The sequence below is a fragment of the Cynocephalus volans genome, chromosome 17 (genome assembly GCF_027409185.1).
Source record: "Cynocephalus volans isolate mCynVol1 chromosome 17, mCynVol1.pri, whole genome shotgun sequence".
NCBI classification, from domain to species: domain Eukaryota; kingdom Metazoa; phylum Chordata; class Mammalia; order Dermoptera; family Cynocephalidae; genus Cynocephalus; species Cynocephalus volans.
The window spans coordinates 13536664-13559453 of NC_084476.1; the positions used below are offsets into that span (position 1 = coordinate 13536664).

Here is a 22790-nt window from a genome sequence, read left to right on the forward strand (position 1 = left end):
AGCGCCCCATGTCCACACACATGCTCCTCCTCATCTGCGAGGAACATTAAGATAGTCACATAATGACACCCTTTTTTGCCTACTGACGAACCCCTGAAATTTTTATCATTTTTCTTCAGTATCAAAATGATTCAACCATACTATTTAAAACTGTCAGATTCTGACCAGCATCCCTCCCACCCCTGCCATCGATTCTGTGCCTTGAGTGTGTCTGTGTGTTTACACCCACCCCTGTGCAAGCGGCCCCCCTGCCCTCCACAGAATTGAGTTCCAAGGGCTGTACCAGACAACTGCCAGTGTCACTGAGGGCCCGGGGCCCAGGCTCCAGGCTCCTTTAACCTAAATGTAGCTCCTTAGCACTAACCTAGGAACTGCTGCCGCCTGCTGAGGGGCCCTACCCCTCGTGCCCTCGCCCCAGGCCCAGGTCCTTCAGCATTGAACACTTCCTTGCTTTTGTACATTTTATGGAATTGTTCACCTGCTTTGAAATAATAAAATGCAGGGGGAAAAATGATTTAACCAAATGGGCCCATTTCACAGTCGTTTGTAAAGTTTCTAAATCCGTGATCTTTAAAAGACAAATCTAGCTTGTTGATGTAGAGTCTCAGTGATAGAAAGGAGCAAATTCACAGTTGATTTAGCAGAAGCTTGAGTTTCTGGCCAGACGTTTCTTATTGAAGAGAGAGAGTCAGCGTGTGTGGGGCAGGGAGATCTAGGTAGACTCTTGTAGAACAGACATTTTCACACCTTAGCACACATCTGTCAGCTCCCTGTCTCCAGACACATTAAAATACACTGCAGCCTCAATCACAGAAATCCCAACTTTGGCTACTATTTTGATATCAGTATTCATATTTTAATTTGCATTTGCTGTGGTGTGAGGTAGGCTGGAAAAAGCAGGGCACTGCCTGAATCTGAAAATGGAGACAGGTAGTTAGTTCTCCCACCTGCAACCTGAGTCAGACAGGAAGGCCTCTGCCTCATACCCATGGGAGCCTTTAAATTCTCCCCATGGTGACAGGGTATTTAGGCTTCTGAGGTAAACGAGCTGTGTTCACTGTTGGTTGTGTATTAACTGTGTGACCTTAGGTAAGTTACTTGACCTCTCTGAACCTAGTTTTCCTCAATCACAGACTAGGGGAAATAAAGATTTTTACTAGATTGTTGTAAGGATTAGAAGAGGTAATGTGTTGAAAGGCAACCAGTAGCCACCCAGTAAATGAGAGTTTCCATTCTGTCTGTTTTCTTATATACACATCTGGAACAGCCAGTCTGCCCCAATACCCACATGCGCATAACCCGAGAACATGGCTGGCATGGGATCACCTCCCTTTAGGTCTCCCACACAGCTCTGCCCAAGTCACTCCCTTGGCTAAACCCTCAGACCTTTCAGACCTTCCCACTCCTAGCCTTGGGCAGCGGGTGGAATGTCCCAGCTGCTGCACTGGCCACCGTTCCTTAAACAGGCCCGCTCTCTACCTTCCCTGGGCCAGGACTGCTCCACTCTCATGTCTCTGTCTCATGAAGATGTGTCCTCACCTCCGTTTGTGTCCATCCCCAACCCCAGCTTCTTCCCAAAGTCACTCAGAGCCCTGTCTGTCCTCTGGTCTCCTGAGACACTGATCCCTGCCTCGCTGACTTCTCATGGAAATGCATGTCTGAGGACTTATCGTATGCTGTGCGTGCCTTCTCTACAGAGGGGTAGAGGTTAGATCTCAGTCGTGATTTTTGATTCCAGCAAATGCTCCAGAAGGTGATAGGAATACAATTATTTTCTGACTCCTTTGCTTTACCAAGGGATAGGAACTGGTAGGACCCCAGTGCTCTGAGCTGAGCCCCAGGCTCCTGGGAAGAGATTTGCCACCCTGTGGTGGCCTCAGATCTGCACCTCTATCTGGGGTCTTCCTCCTGTGTGTGCTTTCAGGAAGGAACAGGTTTACCCCTGTGGTCAGCTTCTTGTTTTTGCCTTTTTAAAATGACATTTAGAAGGTCAGTTTTTTCCTGTTTGCAAACGAAATACATGTTTGTTGGGGAAAATTCAACAAATCAGTGAAGCAAAAAGAAAATAATCTTGTTTTATAATCTGTATTTTCATTTACTATATCCTGATGTCATTGTTTTAAACGGATACAAAAAATTTTATCTGATGGACATATATACGTACATTAGTAAATCAATCCCATTGTTGGACACTTAAGTTAGTTCCAATTTTTTCTAGGCAAATATTCTCATAGGTAAGACTTTGCAGGAATTCATATTATTTTATTAGGATAATCTAGAAATGGAATTAGTGGGCTAAAGGATGTGTACTTCTTTTAGGTTTTCATATAAATTGCTAATTTACATTCCCACCAGAAGGGTGTGAAGTGCCTATTTCCCCACCATTTACTGACACCCTAAGTTAGTTCTTAGGCCATAATTTCTTTAGTCATGGGTATGAAAAGTTGCTGTTGTTGGCTCCTTACTATGTGTAAGATCTCTGCTAGTGGATACAGCAGAGGATGTGAACGGGCCCTATTTCTTTCTTGACTTGGGTTCCTCCCAACTCTGCTCCCTGTGGCATCCTGGGGGAAGCAGTTGTCCTTCCCTAGGTGAAGGACATAGTGAAGAAGTTAGTAAATGGGTGAGGCAAGCTACAGGACTTTGTAAGAAATCTTTTGCATGTTTATGCCTTCTAACTAAATAAAATGAATGTGCAGCACTGCCTTTTGACCCACAGGCACATATGTATATCGGACGCGTTTGCCTTCCAAACATTCAGTTCAACTTTTCAAAGATCTGTCAGAGAGCAAGTTCAGGGCTCTAGAGTAGAGAACCCAGACCCCAAGGAACTCACAGTCTGTAGGGATACAAAGATAGGTAGCATAAGGCATGGCAGCAGATTATCAGTGTAACAAGAGGGGTTTCTGAGGAGGAGGGGATCACATCTTGTCGAGCACCTCCTCAGTTCAGCACACCTTCACTTGTGTTATTGTTATGGGTGGATATGGTATAAATGCCAGGAGTCACGTAGTTCTGGGTTCCTCCTCTTTCAAGATATTTTGGTCTTGGGTAAGTTACCCTCTCTGAGCCTTATCTCCTCCCCTGTAAAAGAGGGATAATCCTATTTACCTTGTGATCATTATGGGAACTAAGTGTAAGCATGAAGGTCAAGGGTCTGGAAAAATGCCTGCCAAGAGTAGGCATTCCACACAGGGAAGCTCTTCTATTTAGCAGGTTCTCTCTCCATTTTGCAGGGGGTAAGGATCTAACATTCAATTTGCACGGTGCTGTGACATTTTTCAAACCTTCCTCATATCTCATCTCATTTAACCCATTCTCCTAGCAGTTTGAAGTTTGCCAAGTAGGTGGTGGTCTCTCCATTGTAAAAATAAAGACAGAGGTACAGAGAGGTTGAGTGAGCTGGAAAGATCAGACAGCTAGTTAATGGTAAAAACAAAACTAGAATACAATATTTTTATTTATATACTTAAACTAAGATACTTTTCCAAAAACTCCCACATGCATTTCTTTAAAATAACTATCATCTTACAGTTTTCGGTTAACACCGATATTGTCTTACCATGTTACCTTGCAGCTCCATTTTTCTTTCAGCCAAACACACACACGCACACATACATACAATATTTTTCCTGAATCAAGAGTGAAATTGTTACTGTTTGGCCTTATTCAGCCTCTTGTGTCTATCCTCTAAGTACCCCCACCAGGATCCAAAATGCCCCTCTTGCCCTTTGTTGCTTTCTGGCACAGGAGGAGCCCCTCCCCCTCTTTGTTCCACTTGACCTGAGCACCTTAGGGCAGCCCCTTTCCAAAAGAGCCATTTCTAATTGGCTGTCGGCAACCTCTTTCATCACTGAGCCTCAGCCTGGCAATGTGAGCCAGCTGATCCAGGCCCTCCCTGTAAAGCCAAGAGGTCATCATCTCCCTGTATTGTTTACCAAGCAGTAGAGACTCCTCAGGGCTGGCCTCTACAGGCAGCCTTGATTCCTTAGGAGAGGAGGCCAGAAGGTAGGCAGCTGGATATGACACACACACACACACACACACACACACACACACACACACACACACACTCTTCAAAGAGTTTGTGGAAAAATAGAATTAAAAGATAATATGAACGAATCTTTCCACGGACTTTTTGAAGTAACCTCATATGTATGTACAGTGTGTGTGTGTGTGCAATTCGTATTGTTTATTGAATAGCTAATATTGTTCTAGACACTTATGTTGCATTATCTCTCCTTTAATCTTCATAGCTACCATTATCCCCATTTCACAGATGAGGAAACTGAGGCTCATAGATATTACATGTTTCTTCCTCAATGCATGATTATTCAATGAGACCACTTTTCTCCATGTGTCAACATTTTCTCTGTTCAGCTGAGAAGTCAAGAACGACCAATTACCAAAAGTCTCATGAGCAGAATTTAATAAGTATCATAGTGTATGTTTTGTTGACCAAAATGTGTTTATTTTTACAATGAAAAGAATTGGAAATTGTATTTATTACTTAATTCTGGGTGTGAGGTTGTTTTTTTTTAACTTGGTAAAAAATGATTATTTAAATATTACTTATTTGTACATTTATTCTCCGCCTTGTTCCAGTGAAGATTTAAGCAGCTTTCTTGACTTGGATAAAACATGTGGTCTCTATTGCACAAGCAGACCCCAGCCATGTTCCAAATAATGCATGTGTATAGTCAGCTGTCAGCTTTAGCCAAAGGAGCTGTTACCTGCCTTTTGCACACTGAGGTTTTTCTTTTCCTTATAATTTGACTCCATTCATCAGAAGTACAAATTAAATATAAGTTTCTGGATTTAAAAAGATTTCTTCGGTTCCCTAAATGTTCCCCAAGTCATGCAGCCATGACTCAGACTTCATTCTCTTTATTCTCTGCCTGAAAGATGAAAGGGCAGGAAAGAGGGAACACGACCACATCATGTTCACAAACAGTCATCAGTAAACAAACATGGAAAAAATGTCCACACTCATAAATAATTAAAGTAATGCAAATTAAAACAACAATGAGGTCTAATTTTTCACCTATTAAATTAGCGATACATTTTTAAAACGATAAGGCTAAAGAGAACCGTGAAACTGATAATGCATCCATTGCTGGTAGTTGGTGTAAATTGGAAAGCAATTTGGTAGAATGAATAAAAAGCCTTAAAAATGCTTATGTCTTTTGACACAGTAATTTCACTCTTAGGGTTTCCATAAAAGAAATAATACAAAAGAAAAAGAAACTACAATATTTATCACTGGTATTTAGAAAGTTGAAAAAAAATTAGAAACAACCTAAATGTCTAATAGTATTGGAATGGTTTATTGAAGTATTATATATCTGCTCAATAAAGTATTATGTATCCATTAAAATTATTATAATGACTATGTAGCACCATGGAGATGCTTATAATATATCGGGGAAAAGCAGGATATAAAATTATGCATGAGCTGTGATTGCAAATAATTTTTAACTGTCTGAATGTGCACAGAGTGAATATGTAAAAATGGAAATAGCTGTGTAAGTAGTAGGATGAAAGATGATTTTTCCCCACCATTGTGAATTATTGTTATCTGTGTAATTTAATGTGAATGATTTTGGTCTCTCTAGTCCTTAGTCATAGAGAGCTAAGTTAGCCTTCTATTTCCTCCATCTCTATCAGGAGGATAGCTCAGAATGTCCCACAGAGAGCTCTGGAGCAGGCCTCTTAGCTGTGGGGTTTGAGAGAGCACAAGTGCCAGAACCCTAATACCATCCCCCAACCATACTTCTCCCTGCAGGACATCACCGAGAATGGCTGTGCCCCCTCCATGGAAGAGCAGCTGCCGAAGACTGCGCCATCCCCACTGGTGGAGGCCAAGGACCCCAAGCTCCGAGAAGACCGGAGACCGATCACTGTCCACTTTGGACAGGTATGTACCTTGGCCCTTCTACTGGTCTGTTTTGTTTTGGGTTTTTATTTTATTTTATTTTTATTTTTTTGTTTTTAGCAGAAGCAGTAGCACATGCAGCAGACAGTTTTTCATTTTAGTTGTCTTTGGCAAAGCAACTTCATGAAGTTGTTCATATCTTCAAATGTTTATTTGGTGCAAACATGTTTTGAGGGTGAATTTTCAAAAATTTCAGGGAGGCAGCATGGCTGTGGTCATAAACTAGCTCAACTATTGAGTGAAGTCATTAAACGCAGCTGCTGCCTCCCCCACTCCAGGGCACTCCGTTAAGGCGCCTCTGTTAGCTAAGCATCTCATTAGAACACTTTAGCATCCCAGGCCCTTCTTTGCACCTTCAAATAAAAGGAAACAAGCGAAGTCTTAAAAAAAATCAATTAGGAGTTCTTTATTAATGTACTTCCTGAAAATCAATATTGCAAGTCGTGCTTCTCAGAGTAAACACCCGTGCTACGATTCTAGAGATCTGATTCTTTAACCAACTATTTTCAACAACCTGAGCATTTGAAAATTGTCTGTTTGATTTTTTTTTCCATTAAGTAAAACATTGTACTTTGTATAGAAACTAAAAATGTTTAGTCGTTTCCTATCTCTGGTTATACTTTTCGTTGAAAAAGATCGTATACTCTCTCCTACTTCTCTTGAATTGACTCTTTTGATTAGCAAAAGTCATAATTTTTTTGGTTTATGAGAAATGTCTCTGCTAGAAAGATGTGGCTGTTAACACGAATTTGCAAGGTTATTTATACTTAAATCACCTGACTTCTTTAGCTATTTATTAGATGACACATGACTAAAATAGTCTTTATGATTTTTATCTTAAATGTAATTGCTATTTCACGACATAAAAGACCTAGAAACCTACATTTTAAATATTCCTATTTTTAACAGACATTTATCAAGAGCCTACTATGTACCAGGCATTGAGCTATTTAGAAATGAAAGGAACTAACAAAATCATTGCTGTGGGTTATTATTGTAAGGGGTGAGTTTGTTGGAACACAAGAATCATTCTTCGGTAATCAATATTCTCAGATAATATGTTCATAAATCTTTAATTTGGGAAGGTTCACCCCTTTTCTCATTTTACTCTTAAAAGGTGTGGTATAAAAATTGAAATGCAGTGCAAGAAAGGAGTATCCATGGGGCGGTGCTCATTTGTTTAATGATTGTCTTCAAATTGCATTGGCGTCTGCACCCCTGAAGAGCTGCTTCCTCCCCAGGCTCAGGCCCTGCTGGAGAAATCCACACCCCAGTTCCCTGGCTGTGTTTGCTGAAAGCACAACCCCCTGGTTGTCGCCAGCATGGCATTCCAGAGTCAGCTTCCTGCTTTCCTTTGTCCTCATTCCTGCACACACTAACCTTCCCATGAAAGGAGCCCCTCGCTGGAGTTTGGAGCCCATTACAGAGAAAGAGGGGGTGGGGGAAGAGGGATTTCATGGTGTTAAACATTCCATTTTCGAAACACACAAAAAAGAGGCCCTATTTGAAATGGAGAAAGACCTTCTTTCCATTTCAGCAAGAAGTAGAGATGCTTTAATGTCATTCACAGCTAAATGCAGAATAAGAGTGTATGTGCACGCGGGTGGGGGATAAACAATTAAAAAAGCCACCCCAAACTCTGTTGAAATAAGAGCTGTCTGTGCCTTCACAGGTCTGCAAACTGGAGAGGATGAAAGTGGCTTTTTTTCCCCGTTTGTCACTTCCCTCACGTGGCTGCCAGCATTATGCAAGTGTACAAGAAGGCAGGATTTTTTTTAATGCATGCATGCGGATTAAGGTCAAGCCCCTAGTATCAGCCATGCAGTGGGCTCTCCCTTCCAGCTGCAGCCGCAGAGCCTACCCACAGCCACGAGATGCCTTAATTGAGACGTGCTGTCAAAGTGACAAACACATTTGCATACAGTCTACACTCTATTTATTTTCTCTGGAAAGGTCTACAGTCTGCTGTTGGTTGAACATTCTTAATCAGTTTGCTGTAAGTGAACTGCCAGCTAGCTCACTTGTGCCGGCCCCTTCTTCATTAGGTGACAGATTTGGGGGGCAGGGGAATGGGCCAGGGAAATGGCAGACCTCTTTCTGTTAACTCTTTCCAGCTTTGCCCCCGTGGTAGGTTGTCCTTTAGTCCTTCCCCAGGTGCCTGGTTTGATGGACCCCTAACCATACAGGTAGCATTTCTAGAGCACCTACTATTGGCAGTTACGAGTTTTAGGGACTTGACATTCTTCCCAAAGAACAGTCTTTTGAGTTTCATTTCAGAAATTTTGCCACACTCTCCTACTATCTGTACTTTTTTTTTTTTTTGCTTAGTATTTTTCTTTAAACAGACTCAAACCTGACATCCATACCAACTTTAGCCTCATCTTAAGCGTTGACATTGGTAAAATCCTAGGATTGATATACTAGTCCAATTTTTTCTAGGCATACAGAAAATTTTTTTTAAGTGTTCATCAAGGGATCACCTAAACCACTCATGTGGCCCCAGTGGTATACATTCTCTTTCTGGAAAACAACAGATCCCCTAATATCTTATATCATCTCTATCATAGCTCTTTAAGGAAGTGATCATTAGCCCCATTTTATTTATCCAGGGCTGGAGCTCAGACCTGAAGGGACCTGCCCAGGGCCACATTGCCAGCACAAAAACCCAGGACAGGACAGTCTAAGTTGAGCCCATGCCAGCTTCCTCACCAAGCAAACAAAATTACAAGATATTTTGTCAACAAACTGGACTTCAGCTGTTTGATATGTCTGTTAAAGCTGATGTGTCACTGCAAAATATCTTCAACCAGCCAGTTAGTGCATACTAACCTAAGAAAAAGTCCTTGCCTTGGGTTTGCATTTGTGTGGATTTCATTCTTTAAGAACACTTAGCTTGCCAACAGGCAGAGACTGTTGAGATTGTTAAATTAATCTCTCCACCTTGCAAAGCTGGGACCTGTGCAGCTGGCAGGGGAACTCCGTGGAGGCATCTGACAAGGTGGCCAGGAGCCTGACAAAGGCCATTTGCAGAGCCCTTGGACAGTAGCTCTGCTGTGGGGGCTGGCAAGACGGGAGCTTAGTGTCGAGGGAAGAGCTGCCTCTGCCAGGGGAGAAAAGATGCTCTCTTGTCCTCTGCCTCAGTAGAGTTTCTCCTTAGAGACAGTGACCATTCCTCCATTTAGCTATGCAGATATTCATCCAGATATTGAGACATACTGTGTGTAGGATAAATAAGTCTTTGATCCCCACCATTGTGGGGCATAATGATAGAGACAGATCAGCCAATGGACAGTCCCTACCGAGAGTGGCGGAGGCAGTGAGAGAGGTGAGCTCCGGGCACTCCGAGGGCCCCACATAGGCAGCCTCTTCACCCCAAGACCACTCTACATAGTCCCAAGTTGGACCCGTAATTACAAGATATTTTGTCAACAAACTGAACTCACTAGCAATTCATTTGTTTTCTAAAGCAGACATATGTCACACCACACAGAGCTTGTGGCGAGCAAAATAAAGGGATTTTTAGTTGGCCTCTGCTTTCTTATCATGTATGGTTTCTTTGAAGAGTTCAAAAGTGTCAAATAACTTGAGAGTGCCTGTTCCTACCTGGGAAAATGTTTAGGTTTAGAGAGTCTTCAAATAACCATTTTCCCCCTCTCAAGTTTAGAATCAACTGGGAAACAAGGCCCAGGAGACAATGCCGGCTTTTTTTTATTGATAAGACTGAAAGGAGAATATTGCGTTAGACCTGAGGCCAAATGTTTGCTTAAACTTTACCTCAGATTTTAAAAAACTGAGTTACTCCACACGGGATGAGTGGACAGCGGCGAGCCTGGCCCGGGGCACAGCTGCCCATAGCTCCTGGCAAGCAGGAGCTGCGGCAGGAGGAGGAAGGGCGATGGTGCAGCCTCACTTCCTTCTCCCAAACTCCAAGGGAGGCACTCCTGTTCTGGGCAGGAGGGAGTGAGCGAGCACAGAGACTAACTGAAGACTTCCCCATGCTTTTCTCACCTGGAAGGGGATGGAAATTGCCTGCTTTCCATGGCTGTAGAAGGAGTGAGGGAGCAGTGTCCTCCCAGCAGGGCCTGGGCATCCTCAGCTAGAGCGTCTTGCCTCAACCCCCTTCCCTTCCAGGGAATCGGCAGAGGTAGCACCCCATAGAACCCACTCTGCCCCTACATTTAGTAAGATGGACAGGCTAGTAGGGCTTTCACCTCTGTGCTCACTGAATTAAGTCTTCAGCGTCCGCTGGTAAGGAAGGAGATGTTCTACCCATTGTACAAATGAAGAAACCGCCTGGGACAGCGTTTGCAGCAATGAGTAGCTAATTCCTTCTCCAAAGCCAGCAGCAGCACCTCTGCTTCTCTTGGAGGTGCGCAGCTGTCCCTCCTGGCTAGGGGAACCGGACTGGCTGTGAGTCCAGTGATGCTGGATTCTCATCCTGGGTGTGGGCTGCCAAGGCTGTAGGCCTCGGCCAGGGGCCAGCCCTCCCAGGAGCCCTTCGTTGACAGGGAGGATGAGGCTTCGCTGAGAACATGATGGCAAACCAGTTCTAGGACCCCCTTCTATTTGTTGCTCCCAAATGACTGATCTGCAAAGTAACGGCCTGCCGTCCAATCTGATATGTTTCCCAAAAGTACGTATTGAAAGGTTTCTCTATTCTTCTCCCATTTGAGCAAAGGTTTCTAAGCCTCTTTAAAGTTTGAAAAACTGTTTAAATCAAAGCCAAAACCAAGCACCACTGTTGCTTCCAGAGAGCTGCGACCGAGAGATTTAACACCATCCCCAGGAGCAGCTTTTGGAATGTGGTTCCCCGCTAGCTTCTGTGTATGGAGAGTCCTGGCTTTAGAGGAATGAGCCAGGTCATTTAGTGCCAGTGCCCTGCTGGGCTGGAGAAGCCTCCCAGCCAGCAAATGCCTTCTCAGCACCCTTGGCTCTGAGTGCCCTGAGAAATTCCTTCTGCCCCATTGAGCTTGGAAGTCACACACAATTCCCTTCAGTTCAGCCGTTGCCTCCCAAATGCCTCCAGCAGGTGTTCCTGTGTTCCCCACATGCCTCAAACCACAGGCCTCCAATCTGAACGTACACTCCCCACCAAACTCAGTCCTCCTCCTCCATCTCCCACCACAGCAAATGGCACTGCTGAAGTGCCAATCCAGAAGTCTGTGTCCACCCTCCCCTCCTCAGAGCCTCTCCCTTCCGCTCCTGAACACTGCTCAGCCTCCCCTCTCCAAAGCCTCTGCCATAGCTTCAGTGCAGGCTGCATAATTGCTCACCTGGTCTCTTCCACAGGTTCCCAACTGGCAACACCAATCCCTCTGCTGCAGTCCCTATGTGGCCTTTTAGGGGTCCATTGGAAGCACGCACAAGTGGCCTGTCACACCCCTGCTCGTAGCCTCCCTTGAAGAGTCCCTCTTCCACCTTGGCATGGTGCATGAGGCCTTTTACAATCTGCCTGTCCAAGCCCAATCAGGTCCCTTTTGTAAATCCTCCCAACTCTCCTAGGAAGAGTTGGTAACTCCTGTCTTTGTGCTATCCCAGGATTTTTCATGTGCCATGCTTATCACATAGCCTTGTAATTGTTTGACTTTCTCATGAAAACGTGAGCCTCTGAAAAGTCCACTATCTTCTGCAGGGCTTGGCACTGAGCTGGCAGTCAGTAAGCATCCTGGGGTTTTATTATTGGTGTGGATGTTTAACTTAAGTAATCACTGATTGATTATTGTTTAAGTACTTGCTGTGTGCCCAGCAAGTTATTTGGTTTCATTTCAGTTGCTATGCTTATAATTTTGTTCGTTTGAAGAAGAAGTGAATATCCCATTAGTGGTTAAAAACTATTTCCATATTTACTTTCCATTAATAAGGATTTTGTTTCCAAGTAGAAACAGCTTTATATTACAGGAATTTAGATTTTGTCTCGTTTTATTTTGTGTGTATTTATGAGGTCTTAATGCCAGTCATATATGCTGCAGGAAAGGAGGGGAGAGGAATAAGGCAGAGGACTGGGATGTCCCCGGCCCCCATGCCCCAAGGATGGGTAGACCTGTGCAAGAGAGGAGCGGGGAAGAGAGTAGTCAGGAGAAGGGAAAGGCTCATCATCCTTTGAGTTACACCAAATAAATCAACAGGATCAATCAGACATAAAGATTTTATCTGTAAAAGAGACTAAGATACATAATCAAATGCAACGTGTAAATCTAATTTGGATTATGTTTAAAAACAAAAACAGCTTTAAAGACATTCTTGAGAAAGTTGAAAAATTTGGAGATGGACTGGGATGTTAGATAATATTATAGAATTATTGTTAATATAGTTTTGTAGGGATTTATCTTTATTGCTAGGAGATGCACACTGAAGTATTTAAGGGAGAAGAATCTTGATTCCTGCAACTTACTTTCAAATGGTATGGTATGACCAAAAAATACACACATGTACAAATGCACACAAGAGACATACACATATACAACATCCATTCATAGAGACAGAGAAAGCAAATACAGCCCTGGATTGTGTGTCAGCTCTGTCACTAACTAGCTGGTAAGTTACTTAACCTTAGTGAAATTCAGCTTTCTCATCTTTAGACTGGGGATGAAAATGCCCAGCCCACATCATAGGTTGTTATAAGGATTAAATGAGATATTGTTCTTAAATACCTATCTCAGTCCTGCACATAGGCCACAGGTAAGGATCAGTCTCTTTCCCCAACGGGTATGCATGGAACTGACTGTCAGTCACCCACTGACATAGCCTCCCAACCGGCCCTGTCCTCCAGTGCTTGGCCATCATCCGGGCTCTCAGAACACGCACTTCCTCAGGGGTAGCCCTCCTGCCCACACATATTTATCACTGAATTTATCACTGCATCCCTATAGCGCGCAGTGGGAAAGGCAAAACCTATACCCAGAGGAGGCCGAGGGTCATTGTGCAGAGGGAGAGATTCTGGCAGCAAGGCTGGGAGCTGGCGCTGAAGATGGCAGACAATGCTGCCTTAGTCTGTGTCTAGGCCGGAGGCAGGCCAGGGCAGCAGGCGAGCATCATGGGCTACAGTCCAAAGTCATTGTCTCGACCTAACTCATCAGCCATGCTCTCACAGTCCATGAGGCTGAGCTCCCTGCACACTGCTCTTTCAAACACTGTTGTTTCCAAATTGTGATGTTTCCCCCTTTCCATTACCCCTTTTTGTGCTCTTTTCAGCCATGTCTTTGTGTGAGAAAGCAGAGCTACTGTGGTGGTCTCCCCGCTGTGTCCCTCCAGCTCCTTCTGCTCTGATCCAGTCTTTGTGCCAGCTGCAGGGTGACTGTGACACACACACACACACACACACACACACACACACACACACACACACAGCCTTCATTCTGGCAGGGTGCTGTCCAAAGTTGTTTCAACTCAGTCACTGCCATTACCTAAAGCAGTGTGGTCCCTAATTGGTGGTGGGTTTGTCAGGTCTCTGTCGAGGGTGGCTGGCCAGGCCTGTCTTCCATGAACACTCGCCTTTTTATAGCCCAGGCTAGCCAAGAGACAGCTTTCTGATGAAAGGTTAACAAGGCCAGAGTTTGCTCCTCTGAGCAGACATGTTCGATTTCAGTAGGAAAAACTTGCCAATCAAAAAAGAGAAATCAGATTCTGGAAATTCATAAGAATTGAGTTGAAAATTCAGGAGATGTCTGATTAAGCATTTAGTATTGCTTTCTCAGGTAGTATTCCTCTTGTTATAGGGAGCTGGAGAGGGCCAGAGAGCTCAGCAGTGAGTGTGGAGCTCCTGATGTGCCATGGAAGGGCTGAGAAATATCAGCAGCCAAAGGAAATGCACATTCAGAATAGCAGCTTGCTTTCCAAGCTGCACCACCTCCATTCAGCACAAACTAAGGATGCTGCGGAAGGTCCAGGGGCCAAGATCAGTCACCCTCCCCAACCAGCCTCCTCCTGGGACTTGAGCACTTTAATGTCACTTTGAGTACCTCTTAACTGGGATGCTCTAAGGGAGTTTTGGAGTGGCTTGGGGATGAGTTGCTCTCCCCCACCTCCAGGCTCCTCACTGAGACCTGAAGAAATGGGTCTCTGTTCCAACCCCAGACACCGTGCTAGGTGATTCCAGTGGGCTAGCCTACTCCATCCTCTCAGCCACCCTGTGAGGGTCTCCAATATTATCCCCTCTTGCAGAGGAGACAGGCTCAGAGAGGATGGGGACTTAGTCAAGGCTGTACAGCTCAGAAGCAGCAGGATTCAAAGCCATGTTGTTCATCCTAAAGCTCAGGTTCTCACCCAGCTGTGTGCTGAGAACCTTGCAGTTTCCCGCTGGGTTTGTCATGACAGGGCCAGTGCAGCTGCCTGGGTGCGGGCCTGGGATCCCAGGATGTAGAGCCACAAGTGAGGCTTTGTTCCTGGTTTCCTTCCAGATCTTGGGCCCTTCTTTATGTTTCTGGGCCTCAGTTGTCATCAAGACAAGTAAGTTGGTGTTCTGTCCTCTGTACATCAAACCCACCGTTAGTCACAAAGGCATGCTGGATACATTCCTGGTGTGTGTGAAAAAGTAGAATACAGGATAAAAATGGCATGTGTAGGCATTAGTATTGGTATCAGTTGCCAGTCAAGCCCCAGAGACCAGTGTCAGGGCCTTTACTCAGAATCTATATTAGTCAGGGTACTTTGGGTTGCAAGAGACCCAAAAGAGAAATTGTTGGCTCATACTAGCTTCAGGTATGGCTTGATCCACGTATCAGATCATGTCAGTCAGGCCCAGTTTTTTTGTTGCATTTCTTGGCATTCTCTCTTCTGTTAGTGCCATTTCTCAGCAGGCCTTCCCCTCTTGGTGACAAGATGACTGTAGTAGCTCCAGACCACATTCTTCCAGGTGCAAGACCAGCAGAAAAATGAGCATCAGTTCCTAGTAACTCCCACACAAGACATGGCTTTACTCCTAGAACCAACTTTGACCATATGCCCACTTCAAAACCAGTCATTGTGGCCTAGGGTTTTCTGTGTGCTGTGGGTGGGGCCCAACCTGAAGCACATACCTGAGAGGTGAAGACGGGATGGTTCCTGGAAAGGAAATCAGGGGGCTATTGTCAAAAGAAGGGAGAAAAGATTAAATTGGTAGTGTGCACAGAGGCCAAACAGGAGACACTATCCCAGCCCCTTGTCCTCTGACAGCAGAGTGAGGTTCATACCCAGACCTGTGGGGATCCTAAAACCAAGAGAATTTGCAGGGCTGAGAGTCAAAGTCAGACATCAACTAGGGCACCAGATAGAGAAGGGACAGAAGAAAGAGCAGGTCAGTGCATGGCAGACCAAGGAAAGAGGAGGTAGGAGTCCCAGGGAACAGGGATGGGCACAGCTGCCCACAGTTGCCTGTGATCGCTTCTGGGGAATGGAGTGTAGCAGGGTCAGCTCCAATCCAGGGCCCAGGAGTGAGGAAGGATAGAAGCCAAAAACCTAGGTCATTTGTTCAGCAAATAATCACTGCTACCTACTCTTTGCCACGTCTGTGAAAATAGGGATGACAGTGACACAATCCCTGACTTCAGGGAGTCCACTGGCCCAAAGCCAGTGGTTCAACTTAATACTGATGGACAGAATTCATCTGGTAGTTTTGAAAGGCCCAGATTTGTGCTTGTGTGATTATGCCATGGGGCATCTTAAAGTCCCCTTTTTGCCCTTTTAGTTTGTTTTAAACTCCAACCAGTTTGGTCTTCAGGGTGGTTTCTCTGCCAGCATCCTTGGGAGGTGCCCATCACCCCCTCACTGTGGACTTGCTGGAGACCATTGCAAAATAGATGTCAAGTTCAATTAACACCCTCACTCTTCATCTGCTTCAAAGAGCACGCAGAGAGCTCATTTTCCTAGGATGGTGGGAGCAGCTTCTTCAGGCTGTCTCAGGTACATGGGGAAGGTTCCAAACCTGAGAGTCTAAAGATGGCAGCTGTTGTAGGCTCTTCCAGAATGCCCTGCACCTGGCCCAAGCAGTCCCCTCTTGGTTGCTCCAGCTGGTTGCAATAGACAGTTCTTACCTTTTAAATCATTCCTTTGGCCCAAGGTATGGTATCCGGAAAGACTCAGCGAAAATACACAAAGGAGTGGAAATTGGTCTGGCTAGTTGCAGCATGGCTGACTGAAGTGGAGAGTCCAGACAAGGAGGGAGGCCTGAGCTGGGCTCTCTGTACTCAGGAGATACATTTTGTCCTCCCTTCCCTTAGATGGAGCTCTTCCCTGTCTCTGGCATGCCTCCAACTCTCTAAGCTCCATGGGGAGCCATAAGGGTGCTATACCTATGGTTTCTAGCACCACCTTTGTTCTGGCAGCTCCTACTGTCCATCTCTAACCCATTCTTGTTTCATGAGCTTCAGCTACTGGAATGTTGGGAGTCTGTCCTTGGACTTTCCAAACCTGCCCCATTGCACCCATACATCGATCATATCCCTGGGGTCCTGTGTCCCTCCCTTCAGCTAGTTTGTGAGGCACAGAGGGCATCAGAAGACATTAGCAAGTATTGAGCTAGGCAGTCCCATGAGCCCTCCAGAAAGTGGCTCCCTCCCCAGGATCCTCTCCCCTGGTTTCTGATTTCCCTACGTGGTCAGGAGAACATACCCAGCTGTCAGGGCCCTGCCAGAAGTCACCACTCCCAAGTCCACCCTTACCACAGCTGGGCCTTCTGGGTTCGAGGTCCCTGCCATCCTCTACTTCTGGCCAGTTCCTATGCACCCTGCAAGTCTTTGTGAAGTGCCCCCACACAGAGCAGGGTCCTGACCTCCCCTTTAGTCTGCAACACCTTGTATTCATGCATTCACCAGCTCTTTATGGGCATCTACTCCAGGCCAGACCCTGGGCTGGGCACTAGGGAGACCCAGCGATGAAGCAGCTCCTACTGCCTCCATGCCAGGAATATCCTTCCTCTTCTGTTCCACCTGATAAGGTGCTACCAACCCTTCAAGCCCTCCCTGACTTCTCCAAGCCAAGTCGTTCCCACATCGCTCTGGGGCAGTGCCATCCCTGCACCTGCTTGCTGGTGATGCATTTAGACACTGTCCCCTGGCAGGGACGGTATTGGCCTCATCTCTGCATTCTTGATACCCTCGCAGGACCTGACACAGACAAGTTACCCAGTGAGAGTTTGGGGAATGCACAAGCAGTGGGTGAATGACCACACAAAAGTCAGGAAGAGTGAGGGCGGATCTGCTTCTCCTTGTGCCCTGAGCAACCAAGCAGTTCAGCAGAGCAGAAGGAAGAAAAGAGGGGCCGCTGTCCTGCAGTGCCTTGTTCGCTTTAGAATCCCTGCATATGGTGCCGTGTTGTGAGTGACAGGCCTCCTGGGTCCACTGAGTCTATCCATGTGCAGCAGTGAGGCAGCAGGGCCTCTTTGCCAGGGGACCAAACAGAGCCGAAAAACAGCATTTCTTTAAAGGTCTGTGTTGGGACCACTCGGAATCCAGCTCCCTGCAAGGGAGATATTGAGCCCAGCAGGACAAGAGCAGGAAATCTGATTCAGCAAGACCAGAGGAGGCATCTTCTCAGATTAGAATTCTCTGCGCCAAAGGTGGGGAGTTTATCACAGTGGGGAAGGAGAAATAAAACGTAAAATACTGAAAATAAATTATGTCCCACAAGCAAGATCCTCCTAGAGAGTCAGCTCGGTGTCTGTGGCTGCATGGGATTCCCACTCCATGGCCACAGGAGGGTTGTGCCAGGAGCTGCCTGTTGCATATCCCCTATCAGTCCCTAACCATGGCAGAGCCAGGCACTGCCTGGAAAATGATTAACCTGGCCACGCCCAGGGGAAGGGACAACAAGGACTAACCAAGAGATGGAGGGTAAGGAAGGGTCACGTAGATTGAAGTTTTCTTTTCCTTATGTGTGAGCCAGGCCCCTCCACAAGCATCATCTCACTTAATCTTACCTTAATCAACAACCCTGTAATATTGATGTAGTCATTGTTATCCCCAGAAAGCTGATGCTGGGAGGGGTTAAGCAACTTGCCTCAAGTCACACAGTAAGTGGCAGAGCAAGATCAAAACCAGGTCTTTCTGATGCCAGAGCCTGGGCTTACCCTGCGCTTCTCATCAAGCTGCTTCCTCAGTTCCATCTGAAGCATTTGGTTGTGGTCACCAATGGTGTGGGGCATGTTTAAAATCCAACAATGTGGCTTAGCACAGCTGTGGAGGTCATGGCCACTTTGTTCTGCTTCTCCCTCACTCCTGGCTAAGACTCACGGCTGCTGCCCGGGCTTGGGACTTTGCTTTATGCCCAGAAGAAATCTGACAGAGCCCCAGATGCCTTTACATGGGGCTAGGAACATCAATGATACCATCCTTCTGAATGCCTACTGTGTGCCCTGCAATATGCTCGGCAGGGGCCTGCATGTTCTCACACCATCATCCCCAGGCTGATGCAGTAGCGTCCAGGACCTTACCCTAATCCCCTGGCTGGTAGGACAGATTCAGATTCAAATTCAGAGCCCTTGCTTCTCTTACTGTCCTGCTCACTGGACCCTGGGGCAGCTGGGCGGGGACAGCAGCTCCCCAGCAGCAAAGGCTGCATGCCAGTCTCCTGCACACTTTCCCTGAGGTTGCACTGACCAGGTCCCTGATCTAGGTGATTGTTTTGCCTAGTTAGTTTTATTGTGGGTCTGCTTAGTTCCATGTTTTCTGGAATACTGTATTGCATTTTGCTAATACTGCAAGGAATTAAAAAATATAATAAGTGTATCAACAGAATATATAAAAGGGACTTCTCCCAAAGGACCATTGATTAAACCCCACTTTCAATGCAAAATGTGATGGGGGATTAACACTGTCTGGGAGCAGTTTGAAGTGAATTTCTGGGATGTTGCTGCATGGTTCCCTGGTTACAGCCACCTTTTGGCCTTCCTTGGGTTGCTCCAGTCCCAAACCCCTTCTAGGTGGGTCTTGTTTGCATTTTCTGGAGGGGTTGACAGTGAATGTCTCCAGATGGGCAGCTGGTGCCTTGAGAGGCCTGGAGTGAAACTGTCAGAAGTCCAGGAGCCAGACTCTTCACGTGTGCCCATCCAGGATCATTCTTTCTGCAGAGACAGGGAGGAAGAGAGGGAAGTTTTTGCCCCAGGACTATCAACCAAACACCTTCCATTGCCCTAACCATGGTGACCAGCTAAGGATTCTTCTTCCCCTGCTTTCCTCCCACCTTTGTGACTAAAAATTCTGAAGCCTTGGAGTTCTTTGCCAGGCAGAACTCTGAGTTATTCTTTTATGCCCTCATTAAGTCCTTCCTTCACTCATTCAACATATAACAAGTCATGCCAGGTGCCAAGCCTTATTCAAGGCCCCAAGGTCACAGGAATGAGATGTGTTTCCTGCCTTCATAGCATTCATTGCCTGGGACAGTTTATAAACTGTATGGAAAGAGAAATGCTACTAGACATGGGGTACCAGTTGGAGAGAGACACTAGGGATGCCTGAGGGAACCAGGGCAGGCTTCCCAGAAGAGGTGACATTTCAACTGCATCTTGAAAGACAAGTTGTGTATCAAGTGGAGCCAGAGTGGGTGGGCATTCCAGGTAAAGAGAATGGCATATGTAAAGGATTCCTGTTCCAGAGCCTGACTTTTCATGGAAAGGGGGTTCATGTTGGGAGACCAGAAGCCAGCAGGCAAGGGCCAGGAGCTAAACTGTGAGGGGTTGTATTCAGGGGAATGCAGCTAGGAACATTTACTCTGGGCCAGTATGGGAAGGGACGGAAGCAGATGAGGCAGGAAGACCACCAATGATGCCGCTAACATTCACACAAGAGCTGCTGGGAGCCTGACCTAGGATGCCTCTTATGGGGGTGAATATGAGGGCAAGATCTGCAAGACATTTAGACCAAAAGGACAGAACTTGATGGGTAGCCAGATGCCCTCCGTGGGAGCTGGTGAAGTTCATCATAGAGTGGCATGAGGCCGGACACAGGCTACATTTAATGTCCTTCAGGGTGTGCAAGGTCAATGGCTACCCTCACTGCAACCCAGGGTGGAAGGTTCTGCTGAAGGGCAGAATGGCCTGCGTAGAGGACATAGGGGAACTCCCTCCACTCTCACTGCCTTGTGGCTTCCTTTTTATGATCTCTGGGTCCTGTAAAGATCAGGATACCCATAGCTTACTCCACTGCCTCTTCCCCATTTAAGGGAGTGGAACGTTGCCAGCTCCTCAGCATCCAGGTCATTTCCACCAAGGATGATGTACAGTTTTATGCTAAACCAACTTTATGGGCCGCCCCTTAAAATGCAAGCCTGCGCCCATGTTGGACGGGAAACATCCAGTTGTTTAGCCAACCATGTACACACACACACACAGTTTGTTGCAAACTGGCAAGAACCACGCACAGGCGTCTTGTTAGGCCTGTTACGCCAAGGGCCCCATAAATAAATCGTATAGTGTGTCTTGGTGCATCACGGCTGAGTATGGAAATAGAGGCATTGTATAAATAATGCATATTTACAAAAATAAGTATACCAATACATTAGCATGTGCAGCCATAACCAAATCACCTGGTTTAACAACTGTGCGAAGCTCTGAGGGTCTGCCAAGTGATGGGCTTCCATCCATCAGTGTGCGTCCGCATTAGAAAGGACTGCTGAAGGGAGGAGGGCCTACTGCACGCTGACCTTGAGGCCTTCGAATTGAGGCAAGTGGTGAGATGGCAGGTGGGCACCCTGACACACAGCTTTTCTGCCAAGGTGTGAAACCTACCACAGCTGTGTGTTCCTACAGATGTCTTAAGGCCTGCCGTCAAGCAGAAGGCTGATTAGCACCAAATTGCAGGATGTAATGGGTTGCACCCATAGGAAGTTGGTTGGCTGGTGGGAGGAGGGGAAATGGATTTTTTAATTGTGCAGATTCATGTTAACTGACAAAGAGAGCCAGTGAGTTGACTTTTAAAGTGACTTACCGGAGCCCTGTAACTTTCAGCCATTCACCCTGAAGGTAGGGCTGGGTTTTTGGAAAGTCAGTTTCCTGTCTCTGCCACCCCTTTTTGAGCTCTGAACCCCACTGGGCATCTGGCTCTAGCATCTGGAGTTCCGAAGAAGCAGCTGACAGAATGGCCACTGGAGTGGACGCCCCTCCCCTCGGATGTAATGGCACAATGCTAGATTTCAGTATTTTAAATGAAAAATATATGCAGTTAGCTGTGCACTGACAATGTCCTTGAGGATTTGACAGTGAGATTTTCCAGCAGTTGGTCTTCGTTAGGATCCTGGCGGTGTTTAATAAGGCAGTCGAACTGCTGGCACCTTGGGTTCCTGTTTGTTCTCCGAGGGCTCAGGGGCTGCTGCGGTAAGCACATCGACCAGAGCTGATCATTACAAGGGCGTACGCCACCATGAATAAAAATGTCACACGTTTTCCCATCTCACAGCGGTACAAAATGTCAGTCCTGTCAAACACACATTGCAGGGAGCTGTGTGCAGTCCGTACAAATTGGAGAGCTGCATATTCCCCCAGCCTTCTGATATTCTTCATTTGAAGCTGAAGAAAAACAGTTGTTAACCTATTAGCTAGGATTTTAAACTCTGCTGAGGTGGTGGATGGGTAGACTTTGACACAGATAGAAATGTATTCCAAGGTCCAGGAATTTTAAAATCAGGTTCTCCATCCATTTGTTCTGAGGGAAGAAGAGAAGAAAAAAAAAAAAAAAAAAACAGCCCCTCTGTCTAGTGAACCTGACTGTCTGTCTTTAACAGACACACTGGGGAAATTTGGGGATATTTCACATCTAAACTTCCTATCGCTTCAACATTTGCATTCCACTCAAAAAGTCTCTTGCTTTTTGGGATGGCCCTGGGGCTCAACCTGTTAGGCTAGGATACCTCTAGGTTGAGAGGGTTTCCTGATCCAAAGCAGGCCAGAAACAACATCAGTCTTGTGGACAAAGTAACTCGAACGATGGAGACCATGACTGGTTGGTCTGGCACTATGCAGATACTCGGCAATAGCCTTACTGGTCATTTGATGCTGGTGTCCCACTTTTGGGCAGGCATTTACTTTGCACTAACTACATGCCAGGCCTGGTGCCAGGAGCCCAGATGTGAACCTTGGAGGACTCACCTTCTTAGGGGAGGGACAGAGGAAGGAGTGCTTGACTCTTGAGCCAGCAGGAGAGGAAAGACATCTCAGGGAAGGGAACAGAGTTTTCATGGATGACCAGAAATCCTTCAGGTGGGCGAGTAGGGAGGAGCTTATCAGAATCAGCATGTGTGTTAAGGGCGTTGGCTCATGAGGCACGGGACAGGATCTTTGTAGGTCTGGGAAGGAAGGGCTACTTGTGGTGGGGTGGGAGATGGAGCTTGCAGGGGTAAGGCTTGGGTCTTGAATGGCCTGCTGACAACAGGGACTGATCAGCTCCCCTGGACTGCTGGTGGCTGGAAGAGCAGTGTGGAGGCTTGTGATGACCTGGCCTGGGAAGGGTCACTAGACTCCCTTTCCAGAAGATGCTATGTGTTCCTGTCTGTACAAATTCAGGAGAATATTTTCATTTAAATTTCCTAGTATTTTACTGTTTGAGGTGGACATCATCTCAGAGATTAGGATAAATTAGCCTTGGTTTTGCTGAGCTGGCCCTGGCCCTTCAGTGTACTGAGCAAACCCTCACCAAGTAGGGACGTGGGCCTGGCAAAATGCATGCGGCTGCAAAGACAAATCTTTCTGTGTGGTCAGAATAGACTTAGCAGGAGAAACACTCAAAGGGTGTCAGAGGGAGCACTCCCCAGAGAAAGAGGTGCTCCCTCAACATGACATAAAGTTTATGTCTCGACATCTTCCTTCTGCTATTCGTGTTTCTCGTGGAAGGAGTGTGGACTTCTTTGGAGTCAGACATTCCTGGGCTTGGATCATGGCTCTGCCACCTGTTAG

General features: G+C 46.2%; 1 protein-coding gene across 10 annotated transcripts in view; it reads left to right on the forward strand.

Moving 5' to 3' along the window:
- The window catches only part of DENND1A (DENN domain containing 1A), a 484353-nt gene that overhangs the window by 427952 nt on the left and 33611 nt on the right, over positions 1–22790 (forward strand). For all 10 annotated transcript variants that reach the window (XM_063081861.1, XM_063081865.1, XM_063081863.1 and 7 more), the window contains one exon: positions 5786–5917. In XM_063081861.1, coding sequence (XP_062937931.1) covers positions 5786–5917 — 132 coding nt within the window. The remainder of the gene's footprint in view (positions 1–5785; positions 5918–22790) is intronic.